The sequence below is a fragment of the Neoarius graeffei genome, chromosome 2, assembly GCF_027579695.1.
Source record: "Neoarius graeffei isolate fNeoGra1 chromosome 2, fNeoGra1.pri, whole genome shotgun sequence".
In the NCBI taxonomy this organism is placed as follows: domain Eukaryota; kingdom Metazoa; phylum Chordata; class Actinopteri; order Siluriformes; family Ariidae; genus Neoarius; species Neoarius graeffei.
Window position 1 is genome coordinate 38,503,356 of NC_083570.1, and position 24,959 is coordinate 38,528,314.

Consider the following 24,959-nt stretch of genomic DNA (forward strand, 5'->3'; position numbering starts at 1 on the left):
GTAAAACAGGACACTGGCGACCACAGACTGATAGAACATCCACAGGAGTTTCCTGCAGATGTTAAAGGACTGCAGCCTCCTAAGGAAGTATAGCCTGCTCTGTACCTTCCTGTACAAGTGGTTGGTGTTGCAAGTCCAGTCCAGCTTGTGACCTGTGGAATTAAGAATTGTTCAAATATAAATAGAAGTTTGGATTTGGAGTTCAGGAGTCTGATGACCTGGGGGAAAAGCTGTTACAGAACCTGGTGGTCCTGCACCGAATGCTGCGGAACCTCTTTCCAGAGGCCAGGAGGGAGAACAGTCCATAGTGAGGGGTCAATGATGTTGTTTCTGGCCCGGGACATGCAGTGCTTAGGTGCGATGTCCTGAATGGAGGGAAGAGAAGTCCCAATGATTTTCTCCGCTGCAGCCTCCACACCACACAGAGATGCAGCTGGTCAGAACGTTCTCTATGGTGCTTCTGTAGAATGTAGTAGGAGGCCCACTCATGACACTCAATCAATCAATAAATAAGTCCTAATTCGTGGTCATATTTTAATAGTTTGTTCCCTCATTTTAGTTAAATCATGGCCACACAGGCACCATACCCTCAGATGCAGATGTTTTCAGTGGCCTAAATGAGAGCAGTTAATGAATAAAGAACAGGATAACCCAGAACGGGACGGAACAGTACCATCACGTATTTTAATGTGGTGTCACATATTTTCTTATATTTGCCTTCCCGGTTTTTATGTGCTGTTCCATCCCATGTCTAACAAGTGTTCCGTCCTGTAATACCATTTTTGTGACGTTTCTTTACATAATGTCTAATCTTACCTTTTTTGTTCCAGTTTCACAGAGACATCCGTCATGTCCACCATTTTATTAATCAGTACTTACGTTAGTCATCTCGCCTTTATAGATGAACCCGTCCCGTCACGTATGATAAAGTTAGTAGAAAAACAAAATATATTGTCTAGTTGTTTTATTGTCAAAACATATAACTTGACTACTATTTATTCATCTATTTTACAATTTTTTTTTTTACCTCTACCTTTTCGTTTCTTCAGCTGACATTGTATACATTTCAAGTTCCTATCTTTTTTGATCCATGCTTCTGTTTTATGATCCACATTTTACATTCATTACAGATAAAATACAAATCTGAATCTTCTGGTAACTTACAACTACAGTAAAGCCCTTCTACATGAGTGATACGTGTGAGTACAAGATGTTAAGTATGAAACCCCTGAATATTTAGAAAACTTAACGTTATTGTAATGTACCATCCTGTTCCGGTTCATACTTTTCATACCGGGCTATGGGAGACCCCTGGAGAACCAAAACTGTGACAAAAATGTCTATATGTCACTCGTGAGGAAATTGATGAATTGTTTTGATAAATTTGGGTACTTTGTTTGTGAACATGTCTGTATAATAACAAGAAAATCACACATTAACTTGAAAATGTTTTTCATACGAAGTACATCGCGGATCTGAGTGACGTATTTCACTCCGATGATGTCACTCCTAGTGTTTTCCTGCTGACTAGATGCACGTTGTCAAAATGCAGGGTTCCTGCTGGCGCTCGTCATACTCGTTATTGATGAACATAATCCATCAGTGATGAAGAGAAAATTACTAGCAGTTGTCACAGTGATGAATGTACTTGTCATCATTATCTTAAGTCATCTTTGATAGAAATCCCTCCACAAATCCCTCCGTTTTCTGAAATCCACCCCCAGTGAAGAGACGGCGGGAAGCTGGAGTGTATACAATGAGCACGTACAGTGGTGCTTGAAAGTTTGTGAACCCTTTAGAATTTTCTATATTTCTGCTTAAATATGACCTAAAACAACATCAGATTTTCACACAAGTCCTAAAAGTAGATAAAGAGAACCCAGTTAAACAAATGAGACAAAAATATTATACTTGGTCATTTATTTATTGAGGAAAATGATCCAATATTACATATCTGTGAGTGGCAAAAGTATGTGAACCTTTGCTTTCAGTATCTGGTGTGACCCCCTTGTGCAGCAATAACTGCAACTAAACGTTTCCGGTAACTGTTGATCAGTCCTGCACACCGGCTTGGAGGAATTTTAGCCCATTCCTCCGTACAGAACAGCTTCAACTCTGGGATGTTGGTGGGTTTCCTCACATGAACTGCTCGCTTTAGGTCCTTCCACAACATTTCGATTGGATTAAGGTCAGGACTTTGACTTGGCCATTCCAAAACATTAACTTTATTCTTCTTTAACTGTTCTTTGGTAGAACGACTTGTGTGCTTAGGGTCATTGTCTTGCTGCATGACCCACCTTCTCTTGAGATTCAGTTCATGGACAGATATCCTGACATTTTCCTTTAGAATTCGCTGGTATAATTCATATTTCGTTATCCCATCAATGATTGCAAGCCGTCCTGGCCCAGATGCAGCAAAACAGGCCCAACCCATGATACTACCACCACCATGTTTCACAGATGGGATAAGGTTCTTATGCTGGAATGCAGTGTTTTCCTTTCTCCAAATATAACGCTTCTCATTTAAACCAAAAAGTTCTATTTTAGTCTCATCCATACGCAAAACATTTTTCCAATAGCCTTCTGGCTTGTCCACGTGATTTTTAGCAAACTGCAGACAAGCAGCAATGTTCTTTTTGGAGAGCAGTGGCTTTCTACTTGCAACCCTGCCATGCACACCATTGTTGTTCAGTGTTCTCCTGATGGTAGACTCATGAACATTAACATTAGCCAATGTGAGAGAGGCCTTCAGTTGCTTGGAAGTTACCCTGGGGTCCTTTGTGACCTCGCCGATTATTACACGCCTTGCTCTTGGAGTGATCTTTGTTGGTCGACCACTCTTGAGGAGGGAAACAATGGTCTTGAATTTCCTCCATTTGTACACAATCTGTCTGACTGTGGATTGGTGGAGTCCAAACTCTTTAGAGATGGTTTTGTAGCCTTTTCCAGCCTGATGAGCATCAACAACGCTTTTTCTGAGGGCCTCAGAAATCTCCTTTGTTTGTGCCATGATGCACTTCCACAAACGTGTGTTGTGAAGATCAGACTTTGATAGATCCCTGTTCTTTAAATAAAAGAGGGTGCCCACTCACACCTGATTGTCATCCCGTTGATTGAAAACACCTGACTCTAATTTCACCTTCAAATTAACTGCTAATCCTAGAGGTTCACATACTTTTGCCACTCACAGATATGTAATATTGGATCATTTTCCTCAATAAATAAATGAGCAAGTATAATATTTTTGTCTCATTTGTTTAACTGGATTCTCTTTATCTACTTTTAGGACTTGTGTGAAAATCTGATGATGTTTTAGGTCATATTTATGTAGAAATTGTTAGGACTGGGACTGTTTTGGCCTCTAGAGGCCACTGTTATGTTTATCTTGTCATGATTGTTTTGGCCTCTAGAGGCCGCCACTGTGTTTTGTGTTTGTCTTGATTGCCTGTTTCCTGCCCCACCCTGTTCCTTAATGAGTTTGTGTATAAATACCCCTCTGTTTGTTCCCCTAGTCACGGAGTCTTTATGCTATGCTGTCTTGTGCTAGTTTCCTCTGTCTCATGTATCTTGCCTGTGCCCTTGTGTTTTTGATATTTTTTGCTTTCTTTGGACTTTGTACCTTTTTGATCTTCTGAGCGTTCAGCATTTTGCCTTTCCTTTTGTTTTTGGACATTTAACCTTTGGATATTTTTATTTTGGTTTATCTTCTGAGCTTTTGGATTTTCTTTTTGTTTTTTCCATTGGATTGTATATAGTGTAAATAAACTGTTTTTTGATACTCTACTTTCGCCTCACGCCTCTGCACTTGAGTCATCCCCCTGGTGGCCTAGTGGGGGTTTGCTGGATTATCACACCAGTGACCTGGGTTCGAATCCCAGCAGAAAACCCTAACAGAAATATGGAAAATTCTAAAGGGTTCACAAACTTTCGAGCACCACTGTACTTGTGACCAATAAAAATTGACTACACATAATGACCAAATGAGTGCCATGCTTCTGACCAATCACAGTGTGTCTTAATTGGCCTGATGTGGTGGTGTAATGATCTCCATGTGAAGCAAATGATGGCGCGGTCTAAGCTGGCGAAGTTTTTGGGCGAGCTTCTTCAAGCACTGAAGATGATTTAAGGGCTGAAACCACCACGGGGGAGGCACATTCAGAGCTCCGACCGTCCCCTAGCACATTGGACAGTGTCCGTAATACAGGGGTCTGTTTAAAAAAAGTGAAAGTGCTGTCAGCCAGCAAGTGACTGAAGGGAGCTCTGTTTCGGGCAGCATGGTGTGTTGAGTTCCTGTGGCTAACGCTGTTGCGCCGTTAGGCCCCATCACTTGTGCTATAGCCCCTGGGTATTTTCACCCTCAAAAAAAAGTAAGAGATTAATACAAAATAACTGACTTGGATGCCATCTGGGATTTTGAATGTTGTAATATAATAATGTAGCTTAGAATGTGTCTTTTTGGTCCTAAAGGAGAGATATGCGAGTGAGAAATGATATATTTTTATTAAACTGATGATAAATTTTACTAGTTACTTAATAATGAGACAGAAACTGAAGTAAACTACATAAATTTATACAGATCAGTGCAGAAATCACTTGAATGTGTGTGGGTGATATTATCTTGTAAAAGTTGGATATAACCTCCCCAACCTATCAATGCCAAGCTCCCTTAAAAATATAAGCCTCGGGAAAACTGGACTTCGCCCCTGGTCTTTTTAATAGCTAGAAACGCCCTTGGACTAACATGTAAAGCCCGTCATTCAGTGTTCGATTCGTAATTTAACAGGAAAATCGGATTCCTTCACTGTGGGCTGTTCCCAGATTCTTCTCGACTGTTCAATTGTAAATCAAGTTTTGTGTTGAAGTAAAGGCTAAAGGGAGTCCCAGTTCCGCTTTAGAATAATTCCATGCTAAAATAACCTTGAATAAGCTCAAACTAAAAAGGTTTATTTTAGCTTGATGGTGCACAGGGCGCTCAAAATCAAGCCTTTCTTATTAGAGACTGGAATGGAGCCCAGATTTTATATGTAATGTAGAGACCTAGCTGTATCTGTATAAATATTTGAATTGTGCCAATTGGTATAACCTAAGAAAAAGTGAAGAATACTTATTTGACTTTATTTTTCAAGGAAAAAAGTGGAGAATATTTTTTCACACCCCTGCAAATGGCGAACTGATTCAAAATTAAAATTCTTTTGATTATCTTGCGCATTTTTTTTTTGTGGATGTGTCTAATATAAAGAACGTTACATGGTGGGGTGAAGCTATGACGTTTATCTTCTCATGTTGAAAAATATATCACTTGTTTGCTTCGCTCACTCGTGAATATATTCTCCACTTGAAGATAAACTTCATTTATTTTTTTCGCGGTCCGGTTTCCATCTAATCGTGCGCTCTGATTGGCTCGCGAGCGGTCCGGAATCCTACAATACGGACCTTTGGCGACTTGCTCATTCACAACAACAAACATAGTAGCAATTTTTTGTCAACATTTATTTTCGCATTTCTCAGTATAATAGCATTAATTTTACAGCCTGGATAGCGATAACGACAGTGTTCACAGCAAAAGCAGCTGGTTTGTGTCGCCTAGATCAAGTTTTTTTTTATTTTTGGAAAATTCCGAACTGACGTAGCTTGTCAAACAGGTTTATGACGAGCTTGTAGCAGGTTTGTTCTAAATATGGTTTCCCTTTCGGGCGTTCTCATTTTCTGTTAGAATTTGGTTTAAAAAAAAAAAAATATATATATATATATATATATATATATATATATATATATATGACGCGGTACGCGGTGGTCCGGACTACCGTTGTGGTCCGGACCACGCCGTTTTCAGGTGTGGTCCGGACCACCAAGTTCAGAAGACAAATAAATTTTAAATTTTCAGCTACTTCTTCCCCTAATTTAGAATGAATTCTTTCCTTTGCCCTTTCTTCTGTTGCTTTGTAGTCTCTAGTACATTTTTTCTTATTCCTTAGAAGCTGTTCATAACCACCCTGAGACATAATGACGAAAGTTGGTAAAATTATTTTTCACTTCCCTCGTGGCAGCTCCCGCTTTTTTACATGCGTTAGAACTGGTATCTTTTATTGCGCGTGTGTTTTACGCATGCATTTCTCTTCCGGTTTGAGAAAAAATAACAAATGATGTACGACTTTGTAAAAAAACTCGTATTAAATGACAAACACAGTATGATTTTGGTAAGTTTTTATTTATATCGTAATATAATACAGCATACGGTGAACCGGACCACAATCCAGGAAAAATAATTAATTAATGCCCTCGTTTTGTATGGAAAATACGGTGATCCGGACCACCGCGTACCGCGTCATATATATATATATATATAATTTACCAGCTTAAGGTCGGTCCATATCGTGAAATACCGTGACCTCGGCCTTGAAAATACTGACCTCGGCCTAGGGGCCTCGGTCAGTATTTTCAAGACCTCGGTCGCTGGAACTTTTTTTTTTAAAATACACACACACACGCGCACACACACTTTGTGTCATGAGGGCTCCATAGTTTACTACTTTTCACTTTTAAAAAAACTGACAAAAAGAGAGGAAAAATGTATGAAGAAAACCTGCATACATGGACTTAAACTGTAAAATAAATTTATACTCAGATATTGGGCCCGTTGTTAGTCGGATGTTAATATTCTAGTTATATGTTTATTGGAGCAATACAGATTTTTATTTCCACCTCCAGAATATATTGGGTTTAAGTTGATATTATTTATAGGCTTTGTCAAAGTTGAGGTTTAGTTCAAGGCATCTGTCTATTAATGATGGAACATTTTATTACTGAAGCCATCCAACAGTCTGTTAATGATGTCTGTAATATGGCCATAAAGGCAAAGTTTAAAGTGGGTCACAGAAGTGAGCAGTGAGTAGCTGCAGATGTGGGCGGTGTAGTCACCGAGTGCCAAAATGAGTCACTGACTGGGAAATAAAATCCTGTAGTGTGCACCTAACGTTAGTGGGTATTCACTACAGCAGTCCAGTAGTTTTGCAGTGCTTTGTCTTTTGGAAATTGACATATATTTTAATTTTCCTAAAGCAGGTTTGTTCCTGTCCTGAAGGAACAGCCAACAACTGAACAGCATGATCCTAATTTTAATCTGTGACTGGAGAATTGTGAGACACTACTATGCGTTGGTAAATTTTTGATGTCTTTTGTTGCCTTTTTATCAATTGCTCAGTTGTTTTATTATATTCTATTTAAGGGCAGCATAACGAAAGTGGATTTCGTAAAAGCACAAGATCATGTCTTCATGCCATTCGAGATGCCGTTCTGCGTCATTGCTGGAAAGAGGCTGCACAATATTTAGGAGCTTACACTCAGACACTGGAAGACACCTCAATGAGCAAGCAGTCAGTAGCTTGTGAGGTAAGTGATCATCCCAAAAAATCACCCCAACGTCAACCCCAATGGTGGTAAAGTGACCAGGCATTATGGGTTGACCCATAGCCCATGTTTACATTAGACCGTATCAGCGGATCATCAGATTAACGTTTTTAAAACGATTAGTGTGCACACAGCAACACCAATACACGATTTGCGTGCACACAGCAATACCAATACACGGATACGCTCGGCTCCGCAGGCATCCTGCGCTCCAAATCACTCCGCCCTGAACAGCGAGTGCCCTCTGGAGGGTGCGCACTCCGGCCTTGCGCAGCTCACAGAGCACGCGAGTGAAGTGAACAAGCTGTGATTCGGGACTGAGCCGCTGTGTGTGTGATCCCAGCGCATATCACTTACCACTTGCAAGTGGAAGGATGGCAAGCCTAAAGACAATCATAACTACACAATGGGCAGTATTTGCAGTATTTTCATACTTTTATACTCTTTAATGAAAGGTGATACAAGGCGGAAGTCCGCGCCGTTTTTCAGCAGTCGCGTCACATGACCAACGCCAGCGAATCAGGAAGGTGGATGTCACAGTGACGTTGTCCAATGAGACGCCAGCTAGAGCTCAGCACAGCGTATCCGCGTATTCTGAATGTTTACACAGCACCGGAGCTGACACGATCTGGATTGAATACGTGGACCCTGGCGGATTCCCGTTTCCCGGCGTTTCCAGGCGGTTTAATGTAAACGGACAGTGCATCCGCGAAGAAAACGAGACAGATATGGTCTAATGTAAACGTAGCCATAGATAGATGGCTATAGGAACAAACATTTGGCAAATTATTTGGTATTTTATTACAGCAAATCACCATCATGACCTAGGAACATATCCCCCCCCCCCCAAAAAAAAAAAACCCCCAAAACCCTGACATTTAACCAGTGGAGCATCTGGATGAACTTGTGATCATGTGATTGCATTTCTGTAGAGCTGTTAAATATGAAATATTTCTTAATGATCTATTTTTTTTCTTTCTTTCCCCAAGATTATTTGGAGACTCGGCACTGAGGTCCTCCGGCATCATCCAAGCAAAGAGTTGGAAAACTTGAATGCTTTGTATGAGCGTATGAAAAGCACTGGAGTGAAAAATTATGCTAAGGTTTGATTTTATATCTGTGACCATATTTCTGTCTAGTTTTTAAAAATGAAGCCATGTGGAAGAAATGAAAACTTTAAAAAAAAATCTAATTTATGTAGCAAGTTCTGCTAAAGTCCTGAATTGCAAGAAAAACTTCAACTGAAGTAATAGCTTGCACTAAAAAGTGTCAAAAGTTAAAAAAAAAAGTGTGTGTATACATACATATATACATATACAACCCCGATTCCAAAAAAGTTGGGACAAAGTACAAATTGTAAATAAAAACGGAATGCAATGATGTGGAAGTTTCAAAATTCCATATTTTATTCAGAATAGAACATAGATGACATATCAAATGTTTAAACTGAGAAAATGTATCATTTAAAGAGAAAAATTAGGTGATTTTAAATTTCATGACAACAACACATCTCAAAAAAGTTGGAACAAGGCCATGTTTACCACTGTGAGACATCCCCTTTTCTCTTTCCAACAGTCTGTAAACGTCTGGGGACTGAGGAGACAAGTTGCTCAAGTTTAGGGATAGGAATGTTAACCCATTCTTGTCTAATGTAGGATTCTAGTTGCTCAACTGTCTTAGGTCTTTTTTGTCGTATCTTCCGTTTTATGATGCGCCAAATGTTTTCTATGGGTGAAAGATCTGGACTGCAGGCTGGCCAGTTCAGTACCCGGACCCTTCTTCTACGCAGCCATGATGCTGTAATTGGTACAGTATGTGGTTTGGCATTGTCATGTTGGAAAATGCAAGGTCTTCCCTGAAAGAGACGTCATCTGGATGGGAGCATATGTTGCTCTAGAACCTGGATATACCTTTCAGCATTGATGGTGTCTTTCTGGATGTGTAAGCTGCCCATGCCACGCGCACTAATGCAACCCCATACCATCAGAGATGCAGGCTTCTGAACTGAGCGCTGATAACAACTTGGGTCGTCCTTCTCCTCTTTAGTCCGAATGACACGACGTCCCTGATTTCCATCAAGAACTTCAAATTTTGATTCGTCTGACCACAGAACAGTTTTCCACTTTGCCACAGTCCATTTTAAATGAGCCTTGGCCCAGAGAAGACGTCTGCGCTTCTGGATCATGTTTAGATACGGCTTCTTCTTTGAACTATAGAGTTTTAGCTGGCAACGGCGGATGGCACGGTGAATTGTGTTCACAGATAATGTTCTCTGGAAATATTCCTGAGCCCATTTTGTGATTTCCAATACAGAAGCAAGCCTGTATGTGATGCAGTGCCGTCTAAGGGCCTGAAGATCACGGGCACCCAGTATGGTTTTCCGGCTTTGACCCTTACGCACAGAGATTCTTCCAGATTCTCTGAATCTTTTGATAATATTATGCACTGTAGATGATGATATGTTCAAACTCTTTGCAATTTTACACTGTCGAACTCCTTTCTGATATTGCTCCACTATTTGTCGGCGCAGAATTAGGGGGATTGGTGATCCTCTTCCCATCTTTACTTTTGAGAGCCGCTGCCACTCCAAGATGCTCTTTTTATACCCAGTCATGTTAATGACCTATTGTCAATTGACCTAATGAGTTGCAATTTGGTCCTCCAGCTGTTCCTTTTTTGTACCTTTAACTTTTCCAGCCTCTTATTGCCCCTGTCCCAACTTTTTTGAGATGTGTTGCTGTCATGAAATTTCAAATGAGCCAATATTTGGCATGAAATTTCAAAATGTCTCACTTTCGACATTTGATATGTTGTCTATGTTCTATTGTGAATACAATATCAGTTTTTGAGATTTGTAAATTATTGCGTTCCGTTTTTATTTACAACCCCGATTCCAAAAAACTTGGGACAAAGTACAAATTGTAAATAAAAAAGGATCTTTCACCCATAGAAAACATTTGGCGCATCATAAAACGGAAGATACGACAAAAAGACCTAAGACAGTTGAGCAACTAGAATCCTACATTAGACAAGAATGGGTTAACATTCCTATCCCTAAACTTGAGCAACTTGTCTCCTCAGTCCCCAGACGTTTACAGACTGTTGTAAAGAGAAAAGGGGATGTCTCACAGTGGTAAACATGGCCTTGTCCCAACTTTTTTGAGATGTGTTGTTGTCATGAAATTTAAAATCACCTAATTTTTCTCTTTAAATGATACATTTTCTCAGTTAAAAAAAATTTTTTTAAAAGATATTTTTTGGGCTTTTTTCACCTTTATTGGATAGGACAGTGTAGAGACAGGAAATGAACAGGAGAGAGAGACGGGGAGGGATCGGGAAATGACCTCAGGTCGGAATCGAACCCGGGTCCCTGGATTTATGGTGTGGTGCCTTATCCACCTGAGCCACGACACCCCCTAGTTTAAACATTTGATGTGTCATCTATGTTCTATTCTGAATAAAATATGGAATTTTGAAACTTCCACATCGTTGCATTCCATTTTTATTTACAATTTGTACTTTGTCCCAAGTTTTTTGGAATCGTGTGTGTGTGTGTGTGTGTACACACGGTGCCTTGTAAAAGTGTTCATCCCCCTTGGTGTTTGTCCTGTTTTGTTGCATTACAAGCTGGAATTAAAATGGATTTTTGGAGGGTTAGCACCAGTGGCGGCTGGTAGTCTTTCAAACAGGGGAGGCTGGTCGGTTACGATATTTCCAGATTTTAAAAGAAAAAACACATCAGTTTTGCCCATACTCTTGCCTCTGATCTGGCTGATTGTTGGCAGCGTCACAAACTGTGAAATAACAGGTTCTTTTGGCCCATTAGCCTACTGTCCAATATACATGATGGTGGTGTTGGGGGGGGTATATTTTAACATTTTATATTTTAAAATTGTGGCATGTTGTTTAAAAATTGATCATTATTGAAAGCAGCTCTTTGTCAGGAACCTCAGCAGTAACAGCAGAGTGTTCTGGAATAGGCACAAGCACTGACCTTGGGGAGCCAAACATAGAGCTGGGTGCCACACATTTCATTCAATGACACTTTCCCTATATTTTACTTATTTTGACTGAGAAATGTTTTATTGACAATTTTGATAACCCTTCAGTTTTAATCCAGGTCTGTAGTGTGAAATGTTCTCGGCTGTGTTTTTGTTTAAAAATGTTTTCCAAATTGTAGCTGTGTTTAATTCATATCCAGAAAAATATATATTCCAATATAATATACTCAGCATAAATATTTTAAATAGATTCTATATTTTTGGTCCATCCATGACATATTACTAAAGTAGCCTATTTACTGTTGTTGATGTGGGTCACTTGCTGTTAGCCAATTCACTTTCTCGTACCAGGAGAGCTGAAAGGAACGAGTATTATTCCCTACCTTTTTCACCAAGTCAATTTGAGGCGTTGGTCTACCCTGCTCTTTAATTTTAATTTTTTCCTCGAAAGGAAGACTGGCAAATGGCTTCGCCAAAATTAAATCAGCAATGCTTGGCATCCGTGCGCAGCTTTCTTGCTATCTGACTAGCCCCCTCAAGTTCAAATTCAGTCACTCAAATAAACGAAATTTCTGGAACTAAGATAGCAAACTTGACAACACTGTATTTACACTTTATTTACAATGAAAATATATACAAACTAAAAAAGCTGGTAGAAACCGTATGTAATGAATGAAATCGAAATGTAAGCTGATCTCTTACAATACACCACAGCACTTGTGAATCCGCATGGGACTGAACTGAAATTCACTGCTGCCTGTCTATAGTTGAAACGAGCTGTCAATCAAAGAAAATATCCGGCTGCTTTCACCAATCACCAGTCTCCTCACGGAAACTGCCATGTCCCTCCCACTGTGAGGCTCGGAGTCCGTGGGCGGGCATTTTCGCAGTAATTGTCCAATAACCGTCTTGCATTTTGAGATTGACAAGCGCATAGCTCCCAAATGCCGTTGAATTCCACTGAGGCTGGGAGTCCGTGAGACTCCGTGGGCGGGCATTTTCGCAGTATTTGTCCAATAATCGTCTTGCATTTTGAGATTGACAAGCGCATAGCTCCCAATGCCATTGAAGTGCACTGAGGCTGGGCTGCATTGCGCTGTCACGAGGGGGAAACAGTGTTGCCAGATTGGGTGGTTTCCTGCCTAATTGGGCGGTTTTAAGTGCATTTTGGCGGGTTTTGAACATATTTTGGGCTGGAAAACGTCAGCAGTATCTGGCAACATTGGGGGGGAAAACTCACGCACACATTAGGCAAACTGGGGAAAGTTATAACGGAATGATTTCGCACTGTAGTTGGGTTGAGCACACATATTTCTATGATTCTGGATCTGAAATAGCAATGTTATAAGGTCGGCTATAACTAAGTCTAGCGCAATTCATCCTACACGATGTTCGTCATTTTTAGAGGAGGCTGAGCCTCCCTCGTTGTCTTAGAGCAATCGCCCGTAGTTAGCACCATTTGATTTACACAACATGCCTACCACTTTAAAGGTGCACATTGTGTTTTTTTTTTTTATTGTGACACAAACAATAATTAAGATGAAAAAACAGAAATCTGGAGTGTGCATAAGTATCCCCCCCCCCCCCCCCCCCCCCCCCCCCCAAAAAAAAGTCAATACTTTGAAGAGCCACAAATACAAAGCCACCTTTTGCTACAATTACAGCTGCAAGTCTCTTGGGGTATGTCTCTATTAGCTTAGCACATCTAGCCACTGGGATTTTTGCCCATTCCTCAAAGCAAAACTGCTCTAACTCCTTCAAGTTAGATGGGCTGCATTGGTGTACAGCAATCTTCACGTTATGCCACAGATTCTCAGTTGAATTGAGGTCTGGGCTTTGACTAGGCCATTCCAAGACATTTAAATGTTTTCCTTTAAACCACTCCAGTGTAGCTTTAGCAGTATGTTTAGGGTCATTGTCCTGCTGGAATGTGAACCTTCATCCCAGTCTCAAACCTCTGGCTGACTCAAACAGGTTTTCCTCCAGAATTGCTCTGTATTTAGTGCCATCCATCTTTCCTTCAGTCCTGGCCAGCTTTCCTGTCCCTGCAGATGAAAAACATCCCCACAGCATGATGCTGCCACCACCATGCTTCATTGTAGGGATGGTGTTTCGGTTTGCGCCGCACATGGTATTTCCTATGATGGCCAAAAAGTTCAATTTTAGTCTCATTTGACCAGAGAAGCTTCTTTCATGTGTTTGGAGAGTCTGCCACATGCTGTTGGGCAAACTCCAAATGTGATTTTTTTTTTTTTTAAGCAATGGCTTTTTTTTTTCTGGCCACTCTTCCATAAAGCCCCACTCTGTGGAGTGTATGGCTTAAAGTGGTCCACATCTCCACTGTGGCTCTTTGCAGCTCCTTCAGTGTTATCTTTGGTGTCTTTGTTGCATCTCTGATTAATGCCCTCCTTGCCCAGTCTGTGAGTTTTGGTGGGTGGTCTTCTCTTGTCAAGTTTGTAGTGGTGCCATATTTTTTTCCATTTTGCTATAATGGATTTAATGGTGCTCCCTGGGATATTCAAAGTTTGGGATATTTTTTATAACCCAACCCTGATCTATACTTCTCCACAACTTTGTCTCTGACCTGTTTGGAGGCTCCTTGGTTTTCATGTTGCTTGCTTAGTCGTGTTGCAGAGTCAGGGTCCTTCCAGAACAGGTTGATTTATACAGACGACATGTGACAGATCATGTGACACTTTGATTGCACACAGGTGGATCTTAATCAACTAATTATGTGACTTATGAAGTGAATTGGTTGGACCAGCTCTTATTTAGGGGTTTCATACGAAAGGGGGTGAATACTTATGCACATTCCAGATTTCCTGTTTTTTTTTTTCATTTTAATTATTGCTTGTGTCACAATAAAAAAAAACAATGTGCACCTTTTGAAATGGTAGGCATGTTGTGTAAATCGAATGGTGCTAACCCTCCAAAAATCCATTTTAATTCCAGCTTGTAATGCGACAAAACAGGACAAACACCAAGGGGGATGAATACTTTTGCAAGGCACTGTGTGGGTGTGTGTTTTTTAAAATGGTTAAATGGCTTTTGTTAGCCAACAAAAGCCATTTAACCATTAAAAAAAAATTCTCTACCTATTTAAAGTAATTCATTTAAAAATGGTACTGTAGATATTTATTGCGTTCGAAGGTATGAAATAAATTCAGTAATTTTTTTAAAGCTGTTTTGTCCTTTATTCGTTTTATTCATTTTCTCTGTATAAAATTCACCTCCTACTCTCCTTGTTTTGCTAGATCTGTTTGGAACACACTTTCCACCTTCTGTTGAATGGCCATATTCACCAAGCCAAACAGCAGCTGTCCGTTGCAATGAGCTGGAGGTATGGCAAGCAGTCTGCAAGTCAGTCCCTGGAGTTAAAACTCATCCACGCGTACTGCGGCTTTCTGGATTATTTGATCTGGTCTACAAAGCGGGCGTCCACATCTGATGCAGGTAGGAAGGGTCCACTTCACGTCTGCGCTGGCTCTCTCTCACCTGTTTAGTACATTAATCCATCTGATGGACACTTGCTGCAGACAGTCCAACCACAGAGCTGATTAGATGAGTATTAGTGGTTGTGCTTACTGGTTAAGCAGTATTAGATGCGTCCTTCAAATTTCCCAGCAGGGATTTTCATAAAATTTTGAAACTCATTGAGGTATTTTAATGTGTAGCATCTTGTATGCTAAAATAGTCTCGTCTTGCGAACTACGTCTCCTAAATACCGCGAGGAGCAACTGTTACTTACACTTAAGAAAGCTCATGATTCGTCTGTAGTGTGTAAAATGGGAATGTAGTAGAGGTCTGCGCGGGACAGAATTTTCAGTCCTGCTCCCGCATTGTGCAGTCCCGCTCCCGCAAAGAATTATGATTTTCAGTCCCGCTCCCCCCCGCACCTGCCATATTTTGTCTTGCTCCCGCCCACAAATCCCACATGATGCAGACATTCACGTTATTTCTCACGAAAGTTCTTGTCATTGGCTTGGGGAATTAAACATGCTGAGCTTAGCTGAGCTCTCCACTGACCGATCCTTCACCTAGCGCACGTAGCGAGGGTGCGCGTTGCCAGGCGGCATACGCAGCTGAGGCTTTACAGAGATACCCAACACACCTACCAAAATCTACAGTGGATATTAAGAATATTGTACATTGCACATAGCTTATGTCACTCCTCACATTTACATTCTAGGAAATACAAGTAGGCCTATAAGAAATTAATATAATTTAAAGACACAGCGTGATGGTGCCCCGCCCCCTACTTTCTTTTTAAAGCAGCACTTACTTCTGAAGCACTGTGAGCTTCACTAGAGGAGCTCTGCTCTTCTGCCATGATCAGAGATCTCAAACATGGAAGAGCGGAAAGGAATCGGAAACGTACGCGAGATTAGACCACATCCGCAAATTTAGGCATCTTAAAATGTTTTTATTAATGCCAAATAAAATATCCAGCACAAATTATATATGATAGACATAAATTAATAATTTATAAATTTTATTTTAAGCACGTTTTTAGTTAGCGGGACTGCAGCTTATCACCTCTCCCGCACGCTCCCGCATTGTGCACTCCCCCTCCCGCCCACAATGAGCTTTCAAAATTTGTCCCGCGCCGCACTGCTTTGCGTCGGGTCCCGCGGGAGTGCAGGGCTCTACAATGTAGTCCTGTATTTGAAATTTATTTTTCATTTACATATCCAGACTTGGCGGCACGGTGGTGTAGTGGTTAGCGCTGTCGCCTCACAGCAAGAAGGTCCTGGGTTCGAGCCCCGGGGCCGGCGAGGGCCTTTCTGTGTGGAGTTTGCATGTTGTCCGCGTGGGTTTCCTCCGGGTGCTCCAGTTTCCCCCACAGTCCAAAGACATGCAGGTTAGGTTAACCGGTGACTCTAAATTGACCGTAGGTGTGAATGTGAGTGTGAATGGTTGTCTGTGTCTATGTGTCAGTCCTGTGATGACCTGGCGACTTGTCCAGGGTGTACCCCGCCTTTCGCCCGTAGTCAGCTGGGATAGGCTCCAGCTTGCCTGCGACCCTGTAGAAGGATAAAGCGGCTAGAGATAATGAGATGAGAGATGAGATATCCAGACTTTGGGTTATAATAACAATTCATGCTTGTGTTTGTGATTTTGTGAAAAGTAACTTTGCATTGAGATTGATCTCCTCAAACTAAAGCTGTTCTCTATGAAATGAGTGCTTCACATCCTTGCCAAACCTACATATTAAATAAAATACAATAAAATTCAAGTCTTGTAAAGTCAGCTGATGCCAGTCGCCCAAACCTCTACCCACAACTTCAGTTACTACCCGTGTTTGGTTCACATTCAACTCTTGGGACTCAGAAATGGAAGAAAAACATTCTACCATACATTATCATACATACAAAGTCAAACACTGCTTTTTAAACAGCTGCTCATTCATGGTCGTAGGATCGACAGTTTACAGATACCGTAGCTGGTTAGTGTCAATCAGGAGACAAGATCTTTCAACAGAGCAAACAGTTTACTGTTGTGTCACTCAGGAATCTGTGCAATTCAAGCCCTTTTTCAAAAAATCTGCTAAATTGCAATCTGTTTACTTAAATGCCCTGAAGTGTTTATAATCACTATTCAGGTCAATAAAAAAAAAATACATATCTGTTTAGGTTTTATCCCCCCCCCCCCCCCCCCCCCCCCCAACACATTTTTCCATTGATTCAAATTGCAATTTGGACTCTTTACCTCCACCCACTTAAACTCTGAATCCTACGCAAACTATTTATTTACTTTTATTATTGTACCCCTGCTCCAAAGGAGAGGGGGTATACTGGTTTACCTCTTTCCATCCATCTGAAATGCCCTTTTTTTTTTCTCAGCAACCACAAATCATTAGCCACTTGGTACCAAACTTCAGCTTGGGGTTCTATATAGTGTATACCGTTTTCAGGTCTGTCGCACATCGACTTCTTGTTTACCGCCTGAATGTACAGGGTGTTTCAAAAAATTTTATATAATTTGAGATGCAAGTATCCCAGAAACTGCATAGTCTAGGCAAATGAAACTGAACAGGCTTAATGTTGAGCAATATAATATTTATTCCTCAAAATTTGAATGAGAAATTCAAAGGTATGTGGATTCCATGAACGAGTTCACAAATTTGCAATACTCGCAAACCCGCTTGACCGTCTCTTCCGATGCTGGTGGTCGTCCAGATCCTTTTGCCCTGCACACACAGCTTTCCTCTTTGAACTTTTTGTGCCATGTCCAAATCTGCATTGCAGTTGGTGTGTTTTTAGAGAATTCTCTCATAAATACACGCTGCAGTCTTGTTCGACTGTGTTCGAGCGTACTCTAACACACAAAACTCCTTTTCTTTTCCAGTGAATGGCATTTCTATACCTAAAAAGGTAAAACCAAAAAACATTAAACATAAAATTTTGACCTGTTTCCACACATGCTGTTAAAATTTCAGGTCAATTGAACGAGAATTGGCAAAGTTATTAGATTGTGAAATGATATAACATTTTTTGAAACACCCTGTATTTACGAAACATATAGGGTGGCTTACAAAATTTTCATAACACTTTTCTCAGCAACTGCTTGATATTTGGTACCGAGCTTCAGCTTGGGGTTCTATACCATGTATACTCTTTTCAGGTCTGTCACACATCGACTTCCTGTTTATTGACCGATTGTATTTACGAAACATATAGGGTGGATTTTGACGCTAATTTCAAGAAGCAAAATGCTATTTTAAAATGACAGTTTAGCAGGATGCTATTTGAAATCCCTGGGGAGAACACTGCTCTTTACTCACTTGTTTCAGGGTTAATTATTTGTTGAAGTCAACATTCATAATAAGTTTCCTATTCCACTGATTGCTTGCATTCTGTATGTAGTGAAAATTCATTATGTCTGATAATTATAGCTATTCTTTTAAGTTCGTTTCTTAAGACACGTATTTTTAAGTATGTTACCTCGCTTGTTGACAGTTTCGGCGAACACTTCCGCCTTCTTCAAAACAGTCACCAGATGTCGAGTGGTGACGTGCCTTATCAGCTGATGTTACTCTACGGAGGCGTGAACGTCCCGCCCAATTTGACAGGTAGTCCACGCCTCCTGCTGTCAGGTCGCTGCCCCAGGACTGCGCTCCAGGTATGTGACAGCGCGTACGCTCCCTCATCATAGATATCAGCGTTGGATTTTGGAGGCAGTGGAGATACGTAAGCGGGCGCAGAGGACCATGAACCGGGATGAGGGAGCGTACGCGCTGTCGTATACCTGGAGCGCAGTCCTGGGGCAGCGACCTGACAGCAGGAGGCGTGGACTACCTGTCAAATTGGGCGGGACGTTCACGCCTCCATAGAGTAACATCAGCTGATAAGGCACGTCACCACTCGACATCTGGTGACTGTTTTGAAGAAGGCGGAAGTGTTCGCCGAAACTGTCAACAAGCGAGGTAACATACTTAAAAATACGTGTCTTAAGAAACGAACTTAAAAGAATGCTTGCATTCTGTTAAAAGCGAGCACGGGGGGATACGTACCGTAAGTAGCTCACAGTTGATCTTGTTTTTTTTTTTCTTTCCCTAAACTCTTCATCAGTATTTCACCCATATTTTCACATACAGTTAGGTCCATAAATATTTGGACAGAGACAACATTTTTCTAATTTTGGTTCTGTACATTACCACAATGAATTGTGAACAAAGATGCAGTTGAAGTTCAGACTTTCAGCTTTAATTCAGTGGGTTGAACAAAATGATTGCATAAAAATGTGAGGAACTAAAGCATTTTTTAAACACAATCCCTTCATTTCAGGGGCTCAAAAGTAATTGGACAAATTAAATAATTGTAAATAAAATGTTCATTTCTAATACTTGGTTGAAAACCCTTTGTTGGCAATGACTGCCTGAAGTCTTGAACTCATGGACATCACCAGACACTGTGTTTCCTCCTTTTTAATGCTCTGCCAGGCCTTTACTGCAGCGGTTTTCAGTTGCTGTTTGTTTGTGGGCCTTTCTGTCTGAAGTTTAGTCTTTAACAAGTGAAATGCATGCTCAATTGGGTTGAGATCAGGTGACTGACTTGGGCATTCAAGAATATTCCACTTCTTTGCTTTAATAAACTCCTGGGTTGCTTTGGCTCTTTGTTTTGGGTCATTGTCCATCTGTATTATGAAACGCCGACCAATCAGTTTGGCTGCATTTGGCTGGATTTGAGCACACAGTATGTCTCTGAATACCTCAGAATTCATCCGGCTGCTTCTGTCCTGTGTCACATCAGTATACACTAGTGACCCAGTGCCACTGGCAGCCATGCATGCCCAAGCCATCACACTGCCTCCGCCGTGTTTTACAGATGATGTGGTATGCTTTGGATCATGAGCTGTACCACGCCTTCGCCATACTTTTTTCTTTCCATCATTCTGGTAGAGGTTGATCTTGGTTTCATCTGTCCAAAGAATGTTCTTCCAGAACTGTGCTGGCTTTTTTAGATGTTTTTTAGCAAAGTCCAATCTAGCCTTTTTATTCTTGAGGCTTATGAGTGGCTTGCACCGTGCAGTGAACCCTCTGTATTTACTTTCATGCAGTCTTCTCTTTATGGTAGATTTGGATATTGATACGCCTACCTCCTGGAGAGTGTTGTTCACTTGGTTGTCTGTTGTGAAGGGGTTTCTCTTCACCATGGAAATTATTTTGCGATCATCCACCACTGTTGTCTTCTGTGAGTGCCCAGATCTTTTTGCATTGATGTGTTCACCAGTGCTTTCTTTCTTTCTTAGGATGTACCAAACTGTAGATTTTGCCACTCCTAATATTGTAGCAATTTCTCGGATGTTTTTTTTTTTCGCAGCTTAAGGATGGCTTGTTTCACCTGCATGGAGAGCGCTTTTGACCGCATGTTTTCTTCACAGAAAAATCTTCCAAATGCAAGCACTACACCTCAAATCAACTCCAGGCCTTTTATCTGCTTAATTGAGAATGACTGACATAACGAAGGAATTGCCCACACCTGCCCATGAAATAGCCTTTGAGTCAATTGTCCAATTACTTTTGGTCCCTTTAAAAACAGGGTGGCACATGTTAAGGAGCTGAAACTCCTAAACCCTTCATCCAGTTTTAATGTGGATACCCTCAAATGAAAGCTGAAAGTCTGGACTTTATGTTCATGTCCATTATATAACTATAACTTGAATATGTTTCAGTAAACAGGTAAAAAAACAAAATTTGTGTCAGTGTCCAAATATATATGGACCTAACTGTATATCATCTAAACAAAGGCAGAAAATTAATAAAAATAATTGTGGTACATGGCAGAACGATGGCATTGTGAGTAGCCTTGCTGTATCACCGCTCCATGGTTCCTAGTTTGAACCAGACCTCAGATTATCGTCTGTGAGGAGTTTCGTTTTTTGTTGTTGTTGTTCCTGCATGTCTCTAGGTGGAATGGCTATGCTAAATTGCCTCTAATTAGGAATGAGTGTGAATGTCTACATACAGTAGGCTATATTGTACCCTTTATTGAACTGAAGCCCCATCCATTGTATGTTTCCAGCTTGCATATCCCTTCTAAATCCTTTTTGACCCTGACCAGGGCAAAGCTTAAAAATGAAAGTGTAATTCAGCCCCAGTTCTGATCCTAACTCCACCCACTGTGTAATTTTGAAAAATGCTCAAATGTGGGCACCTGATGTGGAGGAGGGTAGGGTGGGGATAATGCCGAGTCTTGATCAGTACATATTAGAAAATGAGTTCAGTTTCACAGACTCCCACTCAAGGGTGGGTCTGGGGGAGGTGATATATATATATATATATATATATATTTTTTTTTTTTTTTTTTGTGTGTGTGTGTGATATGTCGAGAAGTACCAAACGGTCAGCTCTGTCAGCATCGGCCTTGCAAGGGTTCAGGATGATTCAACCAGTAGATGGCGTTTATTATTTTCAATCCATAAAATGCAGATTTTTATAAAAATGGTAATTTTGTCAATATTAAAGCTATACGGCCTTTCACTTTCACAGATTTTATGAAATTGAGTTCCTGCTGAAGTTTGGTCACTGTGATCCAGGTTTATTTCTGCAGTACCTTGAAAAAAAACAACAGGTCATTCTGTGGCTGGGAAGTTATTTAATTTGAGGGGATTCCTTAGCAAATAATGTGCATGAAATCACTCGCTTTCCACAATCAAGCAGACAGAGGAAGTCCGTGTGCACATGCGCAGGTTTACCTTCTTCTTTTCCTTCTTTTTTTTGGGTTTTACGGCAGCTGGCATCCAGTGTTGCATTACTGCCATCTGCAGGTTTACCTTGACCGTGCACTGACAGTTCCATCATTCTGTCGCTAAATGAACAGCTGATCACGCAGAGGTTCTCGCTGACCACTGATATTTATTAGTTTGGTCCTGCGTTTCCTTTCCTTCGCAACATAACGTCTTTTCTTCTCGCTTTCCATTACTCTAGTTGGTCTTTCACGTTTCATTCGCGTCCTCCATTTTCCTCCTCTGTTTCAAATTTGTATCCCACAATGCCTTGCGTGAATGGGAAAAGCCCACCACGTGATGCATGACGTAGTATCTTGAATTGTGTCATGGTGAAACAGGAAAAAAATAGTGGAGATTCATTAATTCCATTCATCCATTATCTGTAACTGCTTATCCTGTGCAGGGTCATGGGCAAGCTGGAGCCTGTCCCACCTGGTAAGAGGTGGGGTACACCCTGGACAAGTCGCTAGATCATCACAGGGCTGACACATAGAGACAAACAACCATTCACGTGCACATTCACACCTACGGTCAATTTAGAGCCACCAGTTAACCTAACCTGCATGTCTTTGGACTGTGGGAGAAACCGGAGCACCCGGAGGAAACCCACGCGGACATGAGGAGAACATGCAAACTCCACACAGAAAGGCCCCTGTTGGCCACTGGGCTCGAACCCAGAACCTTCTTGCTGTGAGGCGACAGTGCTAACCACTACACCACCATGCCGCCTAAATTCATTAATTGTTCTATTTAAAAAAATAAACTAATAAAATTAGAAGTCTGTGATTTGAATTCAGTAGCTTTCGGTTCACTAAACAAAAATAATTGGATGTCAGGGAAAATTCTTTTTATGGCCTACACTTGAAAAATCTGAAAGACAGTCTACCTTTAACACCAGCATTGATGTTTTGTCACAGTACAGTCATATCATTTAGCTTACAGCTCAAAAAACACATTTAAGTGTGCAATACCGCTTTAATGAAGGAATAAATGAAAGGATGAAGAATTGTGGTAGACCAAATTTAGGCTTATCACAAAAAGCAATGTAATTGAGGTTGTGCACAAAGAATTTGAATTCATCTGTTCAGATGCTCATTTAAAGACTAGTGCATTTTGATTGCAATGTTTGATGAAAATTGTAAATCACTTTGATAGCCCCATTTGGTCCACGAGTTGGCTTTATTGGGTAGGAATTTGATCAAGACCCTAATTCCCACCAATTCCTAAAGTTAAAAATAATTTGTTGCTAATGCCAACAGTAAATCCAAAATTCCATGGTGAATAGTAACCCTTGTGGATTGCCAGCTTGGCATAAGGAAATTTGCAGTGTACGTGCAGATCATCATGAAGTTCCACCATATCGCATATTTAGCAATTTCAAAACAAGATGGTGTTACAGTAACTGACTTTGACCTATGACAAAAAGATATGGTATGGATTGGAATAAATAAAAGCTATTTATGTTGTAGGAGTGGCTCAGCAGACTGAAGATGAAAAAAACAGGAATTGAGGCACTAGCATGAGCCATGTAACGATTCACACAATTCGATTCAATGAACATTAGATTCACGATTTGATCTTCCCCTGATATTTTTGAAAACAAATTAAATGAAGGGTTTTACAGCTAGGAAAAACAAAGAGCTTACGCAGCTTGATATTAAGAATGTTCTTGTCTGCCTTCTTAAAGAAGGGAGTTTTATACAGTGGTGCTTGAAAGTTTGTGAACCCTTTAGAATTTTCTATATTTCTGCATAAATATGACCTAAAACATCATCAGATTTTCACACAAGTCCTAAAAGTAGATAAAGAGAATCCAGTTAAACAAATGAGACAAAAATATTATACTTGCTCATTTATTTATTGAGGAAAATGATCCAATATTACATATCTGTGAGTGGCAAAAGTATGTGAACCTCTAGGATTAGCAGTTAATTTGAAGGTGAAATTAGAGTCCGGTGTTTTCAATCAATGGGATGACAATCCGGTGTGAGTGGGCACCCTGTTTTATTTAAAGAACAGGGATCTATCAAAGTCTGATCTTCACAACACGTTTGTGGAAGTGTATCATGGCACGAACAAAGGAGATTTCTGAGGACCTCAGAAAAAGCATTGTTGATGCTCATCAGGCTGGAAAAGGTTACAAAACCATCTCTAAAGAGTTTGGACTCCACCAATCCACAGTCAGACAGATTGTGTACAAATGAAGGAAATTCAAGACCATTGTTTCCCTCCCCAGGAGTGGTCGACCAACAAAGATCACTCCAAGAGCAAGGCGTGTAATAGTCTGCGAGGTCACAAAGGACCCCAGGGTAACTCCTAGGCAACTGAAGGCCTCTCTCACATTGGCTAATGTTAATGTTCATGAGTCTACCATCAGGAGAACACTGAACAACAATGGTGTGCATGGCAGGGTTGCAAGTAGAAAGCCACTGCTCTCCAAAAAGAACATTGCTGCTCGTCTGCAGTTTGCTAAAGATCATGTGGACAAGCCAGAAGGCTATTGGAAAAATGTTTTGTGGACGCATGAGACCAAAATAGAACTTTTTGGTTTAAATGAGAAGCGTTATGTTTGGAGAAAGGAAAACACTGCATTCCAGCATAAGAACCTTATCCCATCTGTGAAACATGGTGGTGGGAGTATCATGGTTTGGGCCTGTTTTGCTGCATCTGGGTCAGGACGGCTTGCCATCATTGATGGAACAATGAATTCTGAATGATACCAGCGAATTCTAAAGGAAAATGTGAGGACATCTGTCCATGAACTGAATCTCAAGAGAAGGTGGGCCATGCAGCAAGACAACGACCCTAAGCACACAAGTCGTTTTAACAAAGAATGGTTAAAGAAGAATAAAGTTTTGGAATGGCCAAGTCAAAGTCCTGACCTTAATCCAATTGAAATGTTGTGGAAGTTGCTAAAGCGAGCAGTTCATGTGAGGAAACCCACCAACATCCCAGAGTTGAAGCTGTTCTGTACGGAGGAACGGGCTAAAATTCCTCCAAACCAGTGTGCAGGACTGATCAACAGTTACCGGAAACGTTTAGTTGCAGTTATTGCTGCACAAGGGGGTCACACCAGATACTGAAAGCAAAGGTTCACATACTTTTGCCACTCACAGATATGTAATATTGGATCATATTCCTCAATAAATAAATGACCAAGTATAATATTTTTGTCTCATTTGTTTAACTGGGTTCTCTTTATCTACTTTTAGGACTTGTGTGAAAATCTGATTGTTTTAGGTCATATTTACGCAAAAATGTAGAAAATTCTAAAGGGTTCACAAACTTTCAAGCACCACTGTAAGATACCAATTTCTTATC

General features: G+C 40.7%; 1 protein-coding gene across 5 annotated transcripts in view; it reads left to right on the plus strand.

Moving 5' to 3' along the window:
• The window catches only part of taf1a (TATA box binding protein (TBP)-associated factor, RNA polymerase I, A), a 48,341-nt gene that overhangs the window by 5,700 nt on the left and 17,682 nt on the right, over nucleotides 1–24,959 (plus strand). Inside the window, exons 1-5 of one of the 5 annotated variants that reach the window (XM_060914170.1) lie at nucleotides 1,146–1,199; nucleotides 7,063–7,136; nucleotides 7,226–7,389; nucleotides 8,397–8,510; nucleotides 14,663–14,861. In XM_060914170.1, coding sequence (XP_060770153.1) covers nucleotides 7,363–7,389; nucleotides 8,397–8,510; nucleotides 14,663–14,861 — 340 coding nt within the window. In that variant the 5' untranslated portion in view covers nucleotides 1,146–1,199; nucleotides 7,063–7,136; nucleotides 7,226–7,362. Of the gene's footprint in view, nucleotides 1–1,145; nucleotides 1,200–5,798; nucleotides 7,137–7,225; nucleotides 7,390–8,396; nucleotides 8,511–14,662; nucleotides 14,862–24,959 lie in introns of those variants that run through there. The other 4 variants (XM_060914168.1, XM_060914169.1, XM_060914166.1 and 1 more) reach the window with 4 other exon arrangements.